General features: G+C 50.7%; 1 protein-coding gene across 1 annotated transcript in view; it reads left to right on the top strand.

The window, feature by feature from the left end:
- LOC122379543 (serine/threonine-protein kinase/endoribonuclease IRE1-like) overlaps positions 1 to 18,444 on the top strand; it is a 343,804-nt gene that overhangs the window by 85,750 nt on the left and 239,610 nt on the right. Inside the window, exon 5 of the mRNA XM_043361827.1 lies at positions 1,278 to 1,447. Coding sequence (XP_043217762.1) covers positions 1,278 to 1,447 — 170 coding nt within the window. The remainder of the gene's footprint in view (positions 1 to 1,277; positions 1,448 to 18,444) is intronic.

Raw genomic sequence — 18,444 nt, 5'->3', positions numbered from 1 at the left:
TCAAACACCCCCCCCCCCCAGCAGGGCGCGGGTTAACCCGCGCCCTGGTGGGGGGGGGCTATTTTTTGCCCCCCCTCCGGACTTTTCGATATATCTCCAGAACCACTGCGCCGATCGTCACCAAACTTTCAGTACCCTCCCGGACATCAATTTTACACATTGTGACCAAAAATTTTTCCAAAGGCTATGATAGGTTGGCCGGAAATGACGTCAGAGTGACGTCATGTTCTGCCGTTTTCGACCCAAAAAAGGGTTTCGCGGGAAGAGCTGTCAGGCCTATAGCTTTGCAAATACAGAAAAATGATACAGACATAAAAGCTGTAGAATGGACAGGGCTACAAAACTGCTATCTCGGATTTTTGAAATTTTTGGATTTTGACCCCAAAAAATTAAAAAATAGATTTTTTGAATATAATAGCCAAAAAATCCAAAAAGTTTTTTGAATTTCGAAAAAACCGGAATATATGTGATAGTCCTTACCGCCTTCTATCTACATACCAAATTTGAGATCGATACCTCTTTTTTTGGCCAAGTTATAGCGAAAAAACTGTTCAAAATTGATGACGTCAAATTTTCAAACTCGATTTTCAGCAATTCTAGACCTCGTAGCGCAAAACAAAGACCACCATTAGACTCCCCGTGACGAGCTGCATCGAATCAATACCCATTTTATGCAAAAATATCAACTTTGAAATTTGACCTTTTTTGACCTGACCTTGACCTGACCTCCACCAGAAAGTAACCTAAACCGTACCTGATGGTCTTATAACCAACACTATTGAGTTGGAAATGAAAAACTGGCCATAAAACATGCATCGCATAACCTTAGTAAAGTTGGGTTCATGTGGTGACCCTTGGTGACCTTTGGTGACCTGACCTGTGACCTGACCTGGTATGACCAATGACCTCTAACAGCAACATATCTACTAGGCAACTGACGGCCTATCGCTGATTCCCGACAAAATGCGTTTTCCTCGGTGTTATAGCGCATTCCCTAGAAGACCCGTGAACGGTGAAACATTTCATCTTTGACCTGACCTGTGACGTCATCGGTGACCCCGAGGTCAATAAAATTTGGTTTCCCTCAACAAATTTGACAGGCCTTTCGAACGCCGTTTGAATTTTTCGGATCCGTCCAGTAGTTTCGGAGATACGAGGGGGGGCAAAAAATAGCCCCCCCCACCAGGTCGCGTTATAAACAGACCCCACCAGGGCGCGGGTTAAGTGTGAAATCTACAGTAGCTGTTGTTAACGTTATTTTCTTATTTATTTACAAGGTACTACCACGTGGAAAAGTCAAAAAGATTCTACTTCATCGCTATGGAGCTAGCAGTCGGCACAGTGGACGACTACGTGGAAAGAAAGCAGCACACTTCAGAGGTTGATGAAATTGCCATCCTCCGAGACTCGTCCATTGCACTTGAATGGCTACACGGCCAGACTATAAGTAAGTGGCATCATAACCCTCGCACTTGTAGGAGGTCGGATGGACCCATCCCCCTCGTTTTTTCGCGAATAACCCGAGCAAAAAGCGGCCGATCACGACGAAACTTTCAATACCTTTGAGATAACCCACGCCCCACTGGTGGAGGGGGGGGCTATTCATAGTCCCCCTCTCGTTTTTCTCCAATAACCCGCACCCCGCTGGGGTCTGCCGAGCAACGCGCCCCGCTGGGGGGCAATTTGCACCACCCCCTCCTAAGATCTCGAGAACCACGCAACATAGCGACAAGCAGCAAACAGCGTTGGATAGCCCCAACAGGGAACAACCTTGTGAACCAATTTCATTGACCTCGGTCAAACCGATGACGTCACAGGTCAGGTCAAATGTCGAATTTTCACCGTTTTTCAGGCATTTCAAGAAATGTGTTGTAAAATCGAGTAAAATGCATATCATTGAAAATCATCGATGGAGAATTGTTCGTCAAACACATATTTGCTATTTGAGGTCACTGATACTAGGTCAGGTTACAGAGGTCAGGTCACTGAGGGTCACAATATGAAAATATCATGTGATGCATGTTTTATGGTCCATTTTACATGACAAATGCGATTATGTGGGTCAGCCAACTTTTAGGGCCAGTTTAGGTTATGTTCTGGTGGAGGTCAGGTCAAGGTCAGGTCAAATTAGGTCAAATTTCAAACATGATATTTTTGCATAAAATGGGTATCGATTCGACGCAGCTCGTCACGAGGAGTCTGATGGTGGTCTTTGTTTTTCGCTACGTGGTCTAGAATTGTAGTTAAAATTTGACGTCATCAATTTTGAACAGCTGTTTTTTTGCTATAACTTGGCCACAAAAAGAGGTATCGATCTAAAATTTGGTATGTAGATAGAAGAGGGTAGGGACTATCATATACAGGGTGTCTAAAAAAACGAGGCGATAAAGAATCATTATATCTTGGAAAGGTATTATGCTAGGATATTTACTGATATGTTTTTCAGAAGAGAATTGTTGAATTTGTTATGGTACGTCGGTTTGTATTGTCCGGCACGAATTATGCCCATGCCACGTGCAAACATCTCGTGCCCAAAAAAGATTATTTTTACAAAGTTGGCAAACCCATGACGATGGGGGCTTTTAATGAAATGTTTTCTGGAAAAGTCTTTTTACGAGAATGGGATATTTACCCGCGCCCTGATGGGGGGGCCATTTTGCCCCCCCCCCCCCCTGTGGTTTTTCTTGAATAGCAAAAAAACGGCAATTTCCAGTACCTTCCCGGGCATCAATTTGACACCTTCACACAAAATTTTAAGTCACAGGTCACCTTGGGTCAGAAGTTATTGAGGTCAAACTGAGGTCATGTTCGAGCAAAAATGAGCAAAAAACATTACATCTTGAAACGCTCAGCAAATCTACAGTTTACAAGCAATTTTAAAATTCTTTATGTGGTCGTGTAGAAAAAAACGGCGCTACAAAACTGCTATCTCAGATTTTCAAAATTTTTGTATTTTGACCCCCCAAAAATTGATTTTTTTTCAGAAAAAAAACTCAAAAATTTCCCATTTTTTCGAATTTTGAAAAAAACGGAATACTTATTATAGTAGGTACCTGTACTCTTCTATCTACATACCAAATTTCAGATCGATATCTCTTTTTTTTGGCCAAGTTATAGCGAAAAAACTGTTCAAATTTAATGACATCAAATTTTTTAAACTCAATTTTTAGCAATTCTAGATCACGTAGCGCAAAACAAAGACCACCATTAGACTCCTCGTGACGAGCTGCATCGAATAGATACCCATTTTATGCAAAAATATCAAGTTTGAAATTTGACCTTATTTGACCTGACCTTGACCTGACCTTCACCAGAACATAACCTAAACTGGCCCTAAAGGCTGCCTGACCCACATAATCGAATTTGTCATGTAAAATGGACCATAAAACATGCATCACATGATATTTTCATATTTTGACCCTCAGTGACCTGACCTCTGTGACCTGACCTGGCATCAGTGACCTCAGATAGCAAAAATTGTGTTGTATGGACAATTCCCCATCGATGATTTTCAATGACATACATTTTACTCGATTTTACGACGCATTTCTTGAAATGTCTGTAAACGGTGAAAATTTGACCTTTGACCTGACCTGTGACGTCATCGGTTAGACCGAGGTCAATGAAATTGGGTCACAAGGTAGTTCCCAGTTGGGGCTATCCAACGCCGTTTGCCGCTTGTCGCTACGTTGCGTGGTTCTCGAGATCTTAGGAGGGGCCAAAGTGCCTTCCCCATCAGACCGCGTTGCCCGGCAGACCCCATCAGGGCGCGGGTTAAGATTTTTTCAAATTTTTATTAGATACCTATATCGATTTAAGTGATGTAACTACATGGCGTTTTCAGTCAAAAAGTGGTAAATGTTTAAAACATCGCCAAAAAACAAGGTTTAAAGCAAATTCTAAATTAAGGACATGAATAGACGCAGCTCAACGAGTTCTTTAAAATGGCTATCTCGGATTTTTCATAAAATGCGTTTTCACCCCTAAAAATTCAAAAAACTGTATTTTTTTTGGAAAACAGCTAATAAAATGAAAAATTTTGAGAATTAAAAAAAAAACGGATTATATGTTATAGAGCTCCATTTGAAAATTAGATGTCCCAAATATCAACTTTCTATCTTGATTTTTGACCCCCAAATTGTAAAAAATAGCTCCAGCATGCATAGAGCATGGTGACGTCATAAGCAGTTCCGTGCATTAGAGGCACTTCTGAACATCGCATGTGAAAACAAATGGCGCCACTAGATTCCTGAGGCCAAGCTCGTCTAGAAAAGTGCATTGTTATGTCAAAAATAACAAGTTGAAAAATTGATCTTTGTTCTTAGCCCTCGTTTAGTTATGTAAAAACAATTTTCTATGCTTTCAATGCACACTCTTCACCAGCACAGTGACTTGGGGTCACATATAACCATTACCATCGGATTCGGCGTGAACAATAAGCCATAAAACATGTGTCGCACGCCCATGTAGCAGAAAGTGAAAACCGTGACCTTTCATGACCTGACCTGACCTTGACTCGTACTTGGTATGACCCCTATACGCACATGGTACCTTCACTAGGTATTTGAGGTCATTTTTGGTGAGTTTCGAGCAGCAGCTATCCATTCCGCTGTCCGTAAGCCTAATCATGCAAAACCCCAGAATTTGACCTTTGACCTGACATTGACCCGAAAGTTGACCTCAATCTTGAAATCTTAAGAGTGCTTACCCCCCCCCCTTCCAGGCTGTCGTGGGTACGGAAATAGCCCAGGCGATGCCGGGTTAAGGCTAATTTTATGTTAACACTCGCCCGCACATGGGGGGGAGGGGGGGGGGGGTACAGGGTCTTTCATAATGAATGTTATATTTAAAGGAGCTATTTCTCAGGGCATATATAATCCTTATGTTATATGTACTATTGGTCTCAAGATAAGGGTCCAGGCGGCCTGTAGGTTTGATGCGGTGAATGCCCTCACCCTCGCCACAGCTGGAGCGGGGGTAGGGGAGGGGGTGCGTTCGGCCCGAGCCTGACAGCGGGGTCGCTCGCCGCAGCTCAGTGTGGTGTCCAGCGGTGCAGTCGGAATCAGGCGGAATTATGCCGGCGGCGGTAACCAGTCGAAGGGCCTGGCTCAGTCGCGTCTCGAGACGAGTTACCGAGCAGGGTGTCAGCGATAGATGGGAGGGGTGTGGTCAGGGTGCTGTTTGATCACCAAATCAGCATGCTGTCAGTTTGCTGGCGTTTCTCATCTTCTCATTGGTCGTTGATGAACCACACGTGGTGTGTGCGATTGACCAATGAGACTCAGAGACGCCTGTAACTGGCTTCCATATATTGGAAAACCGACAGCAAGCTGAAAACACGACAGTGCATGGGGCGCACTAGCTTTGAAGGTCGCTCCGCATAAGCATAACTTTCCATAGATGAGGGTGACGGGTGGTACCTACCCCAGACTTCTTGCGATTGCTCTCAACAAGGAAACCCGAATAATAAATGAAAAATAGCACACCTGACTTGATTCAAGCCGATTCTCTGGTGACACCAACGACCAATTACATTTTTAACTCTTGTCGACTCACTGACCTATGACGTCATAAAAGGCTTCACTCGGTCCCAAAATGTTGCGGCTTGGCAACTCCGCCATTGCTAGGTCAACTTCTGCAGATAAATAAAACTCACAGGACTTCATATTCTTCCGAGACCTTGCAACTTTTATGTCTCGTAATTTCTAGAAGTTCACGTAAAGCTAGGTCAATGACGTGACCTCCCTCACCATCATAATTCAACAAGGGAAATATTAAAATTTATGTTGATGACAAAAAAAAAAAATATTTACGACTATCGTTTGCACATGGAGTCGTGCTCGTGTCGCTTCACTCCTTGCAAGATCGATGTTCAACTTTTGCGTTGTGAACCATGTGCAACGTCATAAACGACGTTACATAGATATTGGAGTTCTTTTTTGTCATTATTCCGCACCGTAGACAGTGTTAACAATTCCTCCACGTGCAAAGAGAGAAAATTGTCAGATGTTTACCTGATTTGTTAAACGTCTAGACGTTTGTCTAGTCTGAAATATGCCGTATTTTACATAAAATGTATTTTTTAACTTAAGTGACCGAAAGATGCCGGCGGTGCGGGATAAAATTATTAAGCCACTCGTAGGTAGACAAGCATTTTTAAAGTCTCGCCTATCGACTCGACGTTTAGAAAATTTGTTCTACCTACTCGCGGTTAAATATATATAAACTACCGTTCCAACTGAAATACTACCGTTCCAACTGAAATACAAGGTGGTTATTAGAGGTCTGCACCGGCCGGCTGCAGCCGCGGCTGGCTGCAGCCCCACGGCTGTGGGTCGGGGCGGCTGCAAATATCTCCAAAAACACGGCTACGGCTGTGGCCACGGCTGTGAGATTTCAAGCTCAATCTTAAGTACTCAAATATAAAATCTTAAATCCTTAATCTTACATTCTGATAAGCAGTCTGGCCTGTAAAAATCATGCAAAGGATGCCCAGCAACATTGAAAGTGGTGAAGCCTTTGAAAACCTGTAATGATTTTACCATTTGCTGTAGGGGAGTTTGCACTCTGGTACAGAATACTAATTATAGGTACCAATTGTTTCTCATCATCAAGAGCTTGACAGCTTCAGAAAATGCAACATGTTGCATTGTCACATCCCTCTCAAATCAATCTCACCTGGTCATCAGGAGAGCACCTCACAGCTACTGAAGACGAGCGTTCAATAATTCTTTCAGGTAATAGAAAAGGAAATCACGCCTAGGTAAAGGCAGGTAAAGGCTTCATAAAATATCATCTAAAATAACTCTTAGATTTATTTCTGGATTTTCGGCAAGTCCAATTACATAATATAAAACTGGCGCTTTATGTTCTAACTGGTGTGCGAGTGACCGCTAACAGAAAATGCTGATCAACGAAGCCAATGGAATTAGATTATAAGTGAGCATGAACCTTACTTACGGTTAATTCACATGATGGTGGAAACCCTGAACACGTAATTCACATGACGGTGAAAACCCTGAACACAATATTTCTTACGCGAGCTGTTGACTTTACTAATAAAATGACGTCTTCTTCTAAAAATGTAAAAATTTGATACTTAATCTTTGTTTGAGAGCAAGTTTTTAACTGTATAGCATTATTTTTTATTAATTATAGTTTTTATGGCTGTTTATAGTGACTTAAAACAATTTTTTGCCACTTCTTTGCTATTGACGTCATTAAAAACTCAATTAAAATTTTTGATTGAAAGAGGCAGTTGTGGATCGCACGTTCTTGGGGATTTGAGCGAAGATCATTATTTGGAAAAATCAAAATAGATGAATGTTTTTCTTTCTTGGATGCTCACTAGTGTTTTGATGCCTTGCATATCAAATTAGTTTGAGACTTGCTCAGAAGGCTGCTTCAAGCCTGGCATATCACACCTCAGAAAATATGCAAGGTAAGAAAGAAGCAAGAGTTTTGACTAGACAATCACTGTTTGACAGTCCATCAACTTCAGTTTCATTTTCCATGCCTAACATTGATAATGAAAAGCATCAGGGTCTGTTGTTCTGTCCCACAACCATGCTTCAGGATTTGGCATTAGATGTCTACACTGCTAGTGCTTCTATTCTGGTTTGTTGTTTATGTTTTCTGTTGATGTAGGTACCTACCTACCCATCTTTCTTAACCCCTTGCAAGGGCTTGTGTAGGCATGCGGTGCGCATCAGGCTTCAGGCCTTCGGCCTAAAGCCAGATACATACCACTTAACCTATGATGCTTCATGAGCTTGAGAATCTATAGCCCATTGCAATGTGCTTTTGGCTATATGTTTCAACTAAAAACAACTTACTGGCCGTTTTCACGACGGAATAGCAGGCATCTATTTGATCCCCATTTAATCCTTTGGTTCCTCAGGAATTTTAGTAGTTCTTTTTAGTAGGTTCCCCAGCTTTCGAATGAATGGTGCGTTAGTTTGCTATTTTTCTATTAAATATCACATCGATTTACTTTATTACGGAGCGAGCGAAGCGAGCGGAGTCTTTCCTTAGATTAATGGGACCGTATTAGAGCCGGCGATAATCACGGAACATTAGTGTGGGGGAGACTGCGGCGGGGCAGACTGCGGCGACCCCTAGGAAGAACAACTAGGGAGAACAACATTCGACAGATGGCAGCACTAGACGAGATAATCAGGCAATACTTTAATATTAATGGGAAAGAAATCATGCCAATGTTTGCCCTCACCAAGCATGTTACCACGACAATGGGAGAATGTAGTGTAGTACCCCTCCCCGGGCCCGCCGCGGGCTGACAGCGGCGGCCGGAGCCGGTCCGACCTTTGGCCGGCCGGGTCAGGTAACCGGGACGGCCGCGCCGCGGCGCCGCGCCCGGGCCGGCCGGGAGACGGAGTCGGGTGCCCGCCGGCGAGCCGTCGGCAAGGGCGCGGGGCACATTAGTCGAGTTGAATGTTCACTGTTCAGTCTTGAGTGCGAGTGATGTATGTGTGAATCGATATGTGAGCAGCAAAATCCAACAAGAAAACAAATCCGTGAAAGAAAGGCAACGCTGGCAAACATCACCACCATAGTCTTCCTACGCCGAACGAGTTTCACACCAACGTGCATCAGCGAGAGTAAAACTAGGATCCTACTGTGGTCGCGATGGCCCCTCGCCAGCAAAAACTGCAGGTATGTTACTGGATATTCCCTGCTACCTAATTAGGTCTGTCGACGGCTTTCACCGCGTGCATGGGGAGATTACCCCCCCCCCCCGGCGCCGGGCGCCATTTTGTCTCGCCCGTTCCTCGCCGCGTCCCATAACACGCCGGTGGTGATTGCCACTTGCACCTTACTCACTCACGTGATCGCTAACGGCGATTCAATATAGCATACATGATAAGAGTTTGCCCCCATGGCGCCCCCCCCCCCCCTAGCCGAGGCCGTGCGCCGTGCGCCACATTACTGACTATAACGAGCCCCACACTGACTGCAATCAGGTGTCTCACCACCTGCAATGTGCCTGGGGATCAGCTCACCCCGGTGTGATTTGCTCAGTGTATGAACCTGTGACTTTCTGTACATTTATCTTGTGCCCGGCCAACCAGGATGACCTCCTCTTCCGTACCTACAATGGTTCTTTCCACCAATGTCATTGCTTGCCTGGCCCCAGTCATTGACGTTTCTTAGCCTGCCATGCATTTTTAGCCCTATATACTCTTTGCTTGCCTGGCATCAGTATTGATGTCCATGGCCTACGCCCAATGCCCTGTCGCCCTGACGCCATCTTGGCGGGTCCGACCAGCCATAGCGTGATCGTGACGTCAGCTCTACGTGGCACTTCCAACGCTGGTAGCGCCGCGGGCGGCGGCAGCAACAATAGCTACTGATGGTCACGTGGTTGCCAGCGGCGCAGGCGCGGGCGTGTGACACTTGACCGTCCTCCGCACCGGGGGCGGCCGGGTGACTCATCCGGCGTGACGTCAGCTGCCCTTGAAAAGGCCATGACGGGCCTGTGGCCGGCGGTCGGACTGCCGTTGATCGGGGGTGTTGCCTTTCACCGGTCTGCAGCGGACCGACTGGGGGTCAGGTCACTGCTGGTAATGTGCCACACTGACACCCCTTCCGGCGGCGCCTGTTTGCAGTAGTGGCCCTGTCCCATCCCCTCACCTGTCCACTTAGACTCCCCTACAGACATCAACGGCTGTTTGTGATAGCTGCATCTACACACATGCACGGCTGTCCGCGATAGCCCCACCTACAAACAGGCACGGCTGTCCGCGATAGCCTCACCTACAAAAGGCACGGCTGTCCGCGATAGCCTCACATGCCGACATGACATGCACGGCTGTCCGCGATAGTCTCACCTGCAGACGTGCGTGGCTGTCCGCGATAGCCTCACCTGCAGACATGGACGGCTGTCCGCGATGGCCCCACATTGTCACACGTCAGGCTGTCCGCGATAGCCTCACCCACAAAAAGGCACGGCTGTCCGCGATAGCCTCACCTGCAGACATGCACGGCTGTCCGCGATAGCCTCACATACCGACATGCACGGCTGTCCGCGATAGTCTCACCTGCAGACGTGCACGGCTGTCCGCGATAGCCTCACCTGCAGACATGCACGGCTGTCCGCGATAGCCTCACATACCGACGATAGTCTCACCTGCAGACGTGCGCGGCTGTCCGCGATAGCCTCACCTGCAGACATGGACGGCTGTCCACAATAGCCTCACATGCCGACATACACAGCTGTCCGCGATAGTCTCACCTACAGATGTGCGTGGCTGTCCGCGATAGCCTCACCTGCAGACATGGACGGTTGTCCGCGACGGCCCCACATTGTCACACGTCAGGCTGTCCGCGATAGCCTCACCTACAAAAAGGCACGGCTGTCCGCGATGGCCCCACATTGTAACGTCAGGCTGTCCGCGATAGCCTCACCTACAAGAAGGCACGGCTGTCCGCGATAGCCTCACCTGCAGACATGCACGGCTGTCCGCGATGGCCTCACCTGCAGACATGGACGGCTGTCCGCGTTGGCCCACACTGTGACACGTCAGGCTGTCGGCGATAGCCTCACCTAAAAAGGCACGGTTGTCCGCGATAGCCTCACCTGCAGACATGGCCGGCTGTCCGCGATGGCCGCACATTGTAACACGTCAGGCTGTCCGCGATAGCCCTACCTACATACATGCAAGGCTGTCCGAGACCTCACCTCCAGACATGCACGGCTGTCCGCGTTAGCGAGGATAAGAAAGGCACGGCTGTCCGCGATAGCCTCACCTGCACACATGCACAGCCATCCGCGATAGTCTCACCTGCAGACGTGCACGGCTGTCCGCGATAGCCTCACCTGCAAAAGGCACGGCTGTCCGCGATAGCCTCACATGCCGACATGCACGGCTGTCCGCGATAGTCTCACCTGCAGACGTGCTCGGCTGTCCTCGATAGCCTCACCTGCAGACATGGACGGCTGTCCGCGATAACCCCACATTGTAACACGTCAGGCTGTCCGCGATAGCCTCACATGCCGACATGCACGGCTGTCCGCGATAGTCTCACCTGCAGACGTGCGTGGCTGTCCGCGATAGCCTCACCTGCAGACATGGACGGCTGTCCACGATGGCCCCACACTGTAACACGTCGGGCTGTCCGCGATAGCCTCACCTACAAAAAGGCACGGCTGTCCGCGATAGCCTCACCTACAAAAAGGCACGGCTGTCCGCGATAGCCTCCCCTGCAGACATGCACGGCTGTCCGCGATAGCCTCACCTGCAGACATGGACGGCTGTCCTCGATGGCCCCACATTGTAACACGTCAGGCTGTCCGCAATAGCCTCACCTACAAAAAGGCACGGTTGTCCGCGATAGCCTCACCTGCAGACATGGCCGGCTGTCCGCGATGGCCCCACATTGTGACACGTCAGGCTGTCCGCGATAGCCCTACCTACATACATGCAAGTCTGTCCGAGATAGCCCCACCTATAGACATGCCCGGCTGTCCGCGATAGCCTCACCTCCAGACATGCACGGCTGTCCGCGATAGCGAGGCTACAAAAAGGCACGGCTGTCCGCGATAGCCTCACCTGCAGACATGCACGGCTGTCCGCGAGTCTCACCTGCAGACGTGCACGGCTGCCCGCGATAGCATCACATGTAGACATGGACGGCTGTCCGCGATGGCCCCACATTATGACATGTCAGGCTGTCCGCGATAGCCCTACCTACATACATGCAGGGCTGTCCGAGATAGCCCAACCTATAGACATGCCCGACTGTCCGCGATAGTCTCACCTCCAGACATGCCCGGCGTTCCGCGATAGCGAGGCTACAAAGGGCACGACTGTCCGCGGTAGTCTCACCTGCAGACATGCACATTGCACGGCTGTCCGCGATAGTCACACCTGCAGACGTGCACGGCTGTCCGCGATGGCCTCACCTGCAGACGTGGACGGTTGTCCGCGATGGCCCCACATTGTGACAGGTCAGGCTGTCCGCGCTACCCCCTGCCTACATACATGCAGGGCTGTCTCCGATAGCCCCACCTAAAAAATGCCCGGCTGTCCGCGATAGCCCTACCTACATACATGCAGGGCTGTCCGCGATCGCCCCACCTACGTACATGCAGGGCTGTCCGCGATAGCCCCGGGCCGTCCACGATAGCCCCACATCCATCCATGCAGGGCCGTTCGCGATAGCCCCACCTGTAGACATGCCCGGCTGTCCGCGATAGCCCCCACATTGTGATACACCAGGCTGTCCGCGTTTGCCCACTTAGACATGGAGGCTGTCCGCATAACCCACCTGGTCACCTACGGCTCTCGTGACCATTCACTGCCGTTCACTGTGATCTCACAGTCTGGCTCTCGCCAAAAAACTATCCGTTAGGCGCTCCACAATTAACACCCTCAGTGGGGTGGCCCGTTACACATCCTTTAGCCTGTAAGTACCAGTGCCCGATATGTACTTACGACAGCTACAGAATGCCACCATACACTTTGAGTTGTGCTGCCACCAGGTGGCAGTGCACCCTGCACCTGGCCTGTCGCTGGGGCTGGGCGGTAACCTAACATAAATGTTCACTCCACAGCTAGTTCGGCCCGCCAGCCCAGCCGGCTCGCCATTCGCCACCAACTGCGCCTTTCTTTCAGCTACGCAAGAAGGAATCGGCAGACACAGACACCTGGGCGAGCGAGGAGGGGAAGTCGAGACCGTGTTTCCGCCAAAAGAGAAAACAACCAAGGTAGGTGGTAGGTAACTACACCTGCGCCATCTACATCAGCTGCCCCGCATGACACTAACGGAAATTTCTGAGTATGAGCGGCCGGCCGGCCGGCCGGCCGGCCGGCCGTGCGGACGCTTTTGCGAGGCTTATATCTCAGCAACCACTTGACCGATTTACATGCGGTAATTTTTGTAGGGTAGCTTCATTCCTTCTACCAAGTATTGGACTATTCCCGATGCATGCGGGTGACCCCTTATGCACGTGCCACGTGCAAAACGAAGAGGTGTCAGTTTTGCAATTGTTGCAATATCTCGGTAACTACTTGGCCGATTGCGCTCAAAGTTGGCATGTAGGTAGGCACCCACTAGGCACTGCATATCCATGTGCCAGAGTTGGGGTGCTGCTGCACGTGCGCACGTGCAGGGGTCGTTTCCAGATCTCGAGAACGGCTCGACCGATTGCGCTCAAATTTGGTACACGGTTAGGGACCGGTAAGTAGGGTGCCGTGCACAAGTCAGTTGGGACCCATTTTGCACGTGCGCACGTGCAGGGTGCCGCTTCCAGATCTCGAGAACGGCTGGGCCGATTGTGCCCAAATTTGGCACATCGCTAGAGACCGGTTAGTAGGGTGCCGTGCACAAGTCAGTTGGAGGTACCCCCTCGAAATTCCGCACGTGCAAGGCTCACCCTCTCGCTCGCTCCGTTAGTCGCCCGAAAAGGCGTTATACTGGTCTAAGGATTTATCACTAATATCAACATAAAGCGTAAGCACAATTATAAAATTGTGAAATTATTAATTTCAATTATTAATAGTGGCGTGATATCTGCTTTTGACTTGACAGTGACCTAATCTGTGATGACTACCCGGTGTTAGTGATGGATGTCGAGCTGGGTGACTGATCTGCGGTGGCTAGCGACCTACCCACCTCACGGACGGCAGGATCTACACAACTTCAAGATCTCAACAACCGACCGAGCCGGCACCGCCCTGGCCATCAGCGGTATGCCGTGTCACGTCTCGTCATATTCATGGAGCTTCCATCTCGACTTAATGTACAGCATAGCAGTTCTGTACGCTGTTCAGTGTGTGTGTGCCGCCGCTGTTCCCGCAGCCGACCCGTGGCGTCCAGCCGCCCGCCGGCGTCTCTCACCGCTGACCGTTGTAGCCGCGGGCCGTGACCTTGACCCCGGTGTCAGCCCGACCGCTACCGCCGCTTCTCAGAGCAGCTCCGGACGGCTCCGTCCTCTGCCCCGGCGCTCCGCTCCCGCGCTCAGTGACCTCGACCGCGCGCGGCCTTGCCCCGCCGATCGGCTGACCCGTGGCGGTGGCCGCCCCGGCCCGCCTGCGAGTGCGGGCCGGCCCGGCGCTGCCTGCTTACCTGCGTACGGTGGGGCGGTCGTCCCCGGCCTGACGCGGAGGAGGACCCGTCGGGGTGGCAGAAAGCGAGCCCGGCCGCGCCGCAGGAGGGGAGGAGTGAACTGGCACCGGCACGGCGAGCACTCCGCCGACACGGTGCTTGTGGGACAGCTCAACGTTCAATCATTGAAACCAAAAATACCGGACCTGGCAGTGATTTGAGTGATGTGTATGGTTTCGATGTGCTGGCTGTTTGTGAAACATGGCTTTCGCCCAATGTGCCCAGCAGGCTACTCACGATTGGCGGTTATCGGCTGTACAGGAGTGATCGCCAGAGTGATCGTGGACTGGCTCGGGGACACGGTGGGGTGGCGTTGCTGGTCCGCGAGGCGCACAGAGTAGAGGTGTTACCGACGCCCGTGACCGGAGTCGCGAACTCCAATGTAGAGGTGATTTGGGCAAAAGTGTTCGTGGGGAAATGCCGCGGTTTATTTTTCGCGAGTGTTTACCGAGTGCCCAAGAACACGTCAGCCCAGATCACCGCCGATCTCGAGGACCTGGAGTCACAGCTGCAGCATATGCTGGCGAGTCACCTCGGTGCAACGGTGGTACTGGCGGGTGACCTGAACTGCTGTCTGCTGAAGCCCGCCACCGACTCGCCCGGCCAGCGGCTGGTGCGGCCGACTTACCGACCAGCGAACTCGCTGCTGGATATTGTGGCAACCAATCAGCCAGACGTCGTGACACGTGCTGGGGTGACCCGGTGCCATTACGGCACACCACATGATATCACCCGTGTGAGACTGCGGTTTGGCGGCGCGAGGCGGCGGGTCAGTCCGACTATTCAGCGCCGGTGCCTGCGACGCATCGATCCCGACCAGTTTAACCGACAACTCTCTGACACCGACTGGAGTCCCGTATTCCGGCGGCAGAGACCTGAGGAGAAGTGGGAGGAATTTCGCACGATTTTCCTCTCGGAGCTGGACACGGTGGCCCCGCTGACCAGGGTGCGGCTGCGGCCGCCCGGGGTGCCGCCGCTGACAGATGACACCCGCCGGCTGCTGTCGGACCGGAGACGGGCGCTCCGCCTTGGCGGACAGCGCGACCACTACAAGGAGCTGAACCGGCAGTGTCGTGCAGCTGTACGGAGAGACCAGACCGCTCACCTGCAGAGAGAGTTGGACAGAGCCGGCCCGGGTGGCGTCTGGCGCGTGCTGCGGCCTGTCATTGGCAGCAAGAAGGAGGCGGCAGTGCCCAGCGCCACGCCGGACGCGCTTAATGATTATTACGTGAGCGTTGGTCCCGTCACGGCCGCCAGCGTACCGAGACCAGCGACACCGGTACCGGTACGACTGCCACGGGTGACGACCGCCGGCTTCAAGCCGAACTCCATCGATTTTGACACGCTGTGCCTGATTCTGTCGGCGATGAAGCCATCTACCGCCACCGGAATCGACGGGATTAGCGTTGATATGTTTCGTAAATTCTTCTGGGGCATCGGACATGTGCTCCTGGACATCGTCAACGCCAGCCTAACTACATCACAAGTACCCGGTGCCTGGAAGCATGCGCTCGTGACTCCGATCCCCAAGGGCAAGGGACCGTCTGACCCAGCCAACACGCGTCCGATCTCCATCTTACCAGGAATGATGAAGGTCGTCGAGCGTGTGGTCCAGCTCCAGCTCGTTCAACATCTGGAAACCAATGGTCTGCTCTCCAACACACAGCACGGCTACAGGAAGGGACACAGCACCGAGACCGCACTCAGTGTAATTACCGAACATGTTCTAGGTGCGATGGACTCCGGCCAGATATCCATACTGGTACTGTTAGATCTGTCGAAGTGTTTCGATGTGGTGCCGCACCAGATTCTGTTGGATAAGCTGGCGCTGTACGGCGTGGACACGGCGTGGTTCGCCGACTATTTACGTGGCCACACCCAGCAGGTCCAGATCGTCGGTAGCAGCGGTGTGCCTGTGCGCTCTGCGGCGAAGCCGAACTCGATCGGCGTCTTTCAGGGCGGCTCACTCAGCTGCATCCTGTACACGGTGTTTACGAACGAGCTAAGTCTGTTTGTGCCGGACGGAGTCCGAGTGGTGCAGTTTGCGGACGATACACAACTGCTCGTCAGCGGCCAGAAAAGCGACCTGCCGCGCATAACCGCTCTCATGGAACGCGCACTCGAGTGTGTATACACGTGGTTTTGCTCTCACGGCATGAAGCTGAACGCAGCCAAAACGCAGGCACTGGTAATGGGGACCCCTGGAATGCTGAGGGGCTTACCGCCGGTCGCGATGAACTTCTTGGGTACCGTCGTGCCAGATTCCAGGGTGGTACGAAACTTAGGAGTGATCATGGACTGCCATTTAAATTTCCAGCCACATGTCGACCATGTTACAGCGAAGTGTACGGGCATTCTCGTAGGTTTAATGCACGCCAAACACACCATACCAAAAAGTACTCTTGTAACCATCGTGCAAGGCCTTGTCACGTCTGTTGTCAGATATTGCATCTCAGTGTACGACACGTGTAACGCGACGCAGCTCCATAGAGTGCAAAAGCTGTTGAACTTTGGAGCTCGAGTCGTCAGCGGCAGGCGGAAACATGACCACATATCTGATGTGTTTCGACAACTTAACTGGCTAGACGCGCCAAGCCTTGTCATGTACCACCGGCTGTGCCTGGTTCACACTGCGATAACCACGGGGAGACCTGAGAGCGTAGCTGGTTGCATCGGTGGAGTCGCTGAGCACCAATACCAGACACGAGGCTCCTCGCAGCGCGCCCTAACGAGAATACGGACGGAGCTAGGTCGCCGCCGTCTGTGCTACAGTGGCGTGCAGGAGTACAACCGGCTGCCATTTGACGTGAACGCTCGGGGCTTCAGGTCCCGGCTGAGACGCCATCTGTTGCGCGTCCAGCACGGCGGTGTTCGAGCGCCGTGATCTGCGCGTTGTGCAATAGTCATTTGGACGTGACGATATGTGATTGTAGATGCATGCACTGTACTGGTACTGTAGCGCCTACCTACCGGCTACCTGTACATACGTTTTTTGATAATATGACGTGTGACGACGAAAAACCATGATTTAATGGATTTGTTACGAAATACATTCTGATTCTGATTCTGATTAAATACTAGTACAATAGTTAAAAAAAAGATACTGAGTTGCCAGGCTACAAAGAATATATTCATCTATGGCGCACGACAGACATTTAGAAAGCAGCGCCCTGTTTTATTGCACGCTGCTAGCCGCTTCCATTGGGTTTTGCAGGCCGACGTCATTGGTCGTTACACGTATGATGTCACGCGACTTGTGACCTGTCACGGCTCTTTAATGATCTCCACTAAATGAATGCAACAATGGCCTTTTAAGTTGATCTCTGTGGCCATCTGTCTATGGAGCGACCAATATGAAAGTATTGGGTGAATTTACCGGGGTTACATGACTATGAGCAAGCAAATGTGTATCAGTAATGGATTTAGGTGGAGAATTGCGCTGGACCATGAGTGCTCGAACGCTCCCAATTCCACGCCGGTTTGGCTTTGGAGCCGAGACAGACGATGCGGGTCAAGGTCCACCGCTGGGGTAACGGTGGATTGGCTGCGCCCGAGCACCCGTAACGCGGCACAATTCTCCATCTATGGATTTTCCTATTCGCTCAGCATTGTGATAGGCGTTCGTAATAGCATTTACTCTGCTCATGTACCTATATCCCCGGTTATTTAAAAGAAGTTTTTGTGGGGGAATATCACGGCTTTAGGTACTCGGTGGCCCTATTCACGACTTTCAAAGAATGCTCCGATGACTAAACACCGCACAGACCTACTGCATTAGTGAATCTGACAGAAGGTCTGTGGAATTACATCCCCCCTCACCACACCCCTAAAAACTCATCCAGTGTCCAAAACCACTTTTATCGACTCGCCAAAAAAAAAAAAACACACACACATACACACACAAAGCATGGGGCATGTCAGCTCTCAGTTCATTTATCATTGTCTTTACCATGGTTCAATTGCATTGCGCGATTTAAAGCACGTGAGTGCCTATATAGTATATATGTAGTAAATAATATCTACAACAAAACATCCAAAATTACAAAGGCTACAATGCTTAAAAAGTAGGTTCATCAAGGAAGCCCATTTTTACTTGCGTTGTGTTGCCAACCATGCGATTCCAACGCGGGCTATTCGCAACGTCTGTTAAGGCACGTTAACAACTGACAAGCCGCCACCGCTGCCACTTATTCATAGATGGTTGATATCGCAGCTTGGGCGTCAGCAGCGCGGCCCACAACGCGTCGGCGCCAGCGCACGCAGCTGTTGGCACTCGGCAGCCGGTGTTGCGACTTAACGGCCGGCCGGCCCCATGAA

The sequence above is a fragment of the Amphibalanus amphitrite genome, unplaced genomic scaffold (genome assembly GCF_019059575.1).
Source record: "Amphibalanus amphitrite isolate SeventyFive unplaced genomic scaffold, NRLGWU_Aamphi_draft 000008F_arrow, whole genome shotgun sequence".
NCBI lineage: Eukaryota > Metazoa > Arthropoda > Thecostraca > Balanomorpha > Balanidae > Amphibalanus > Amphibalanus amphitrite.
This window is presented reverse-complemented; position numbering and strand designations above follow the sequence as displayed.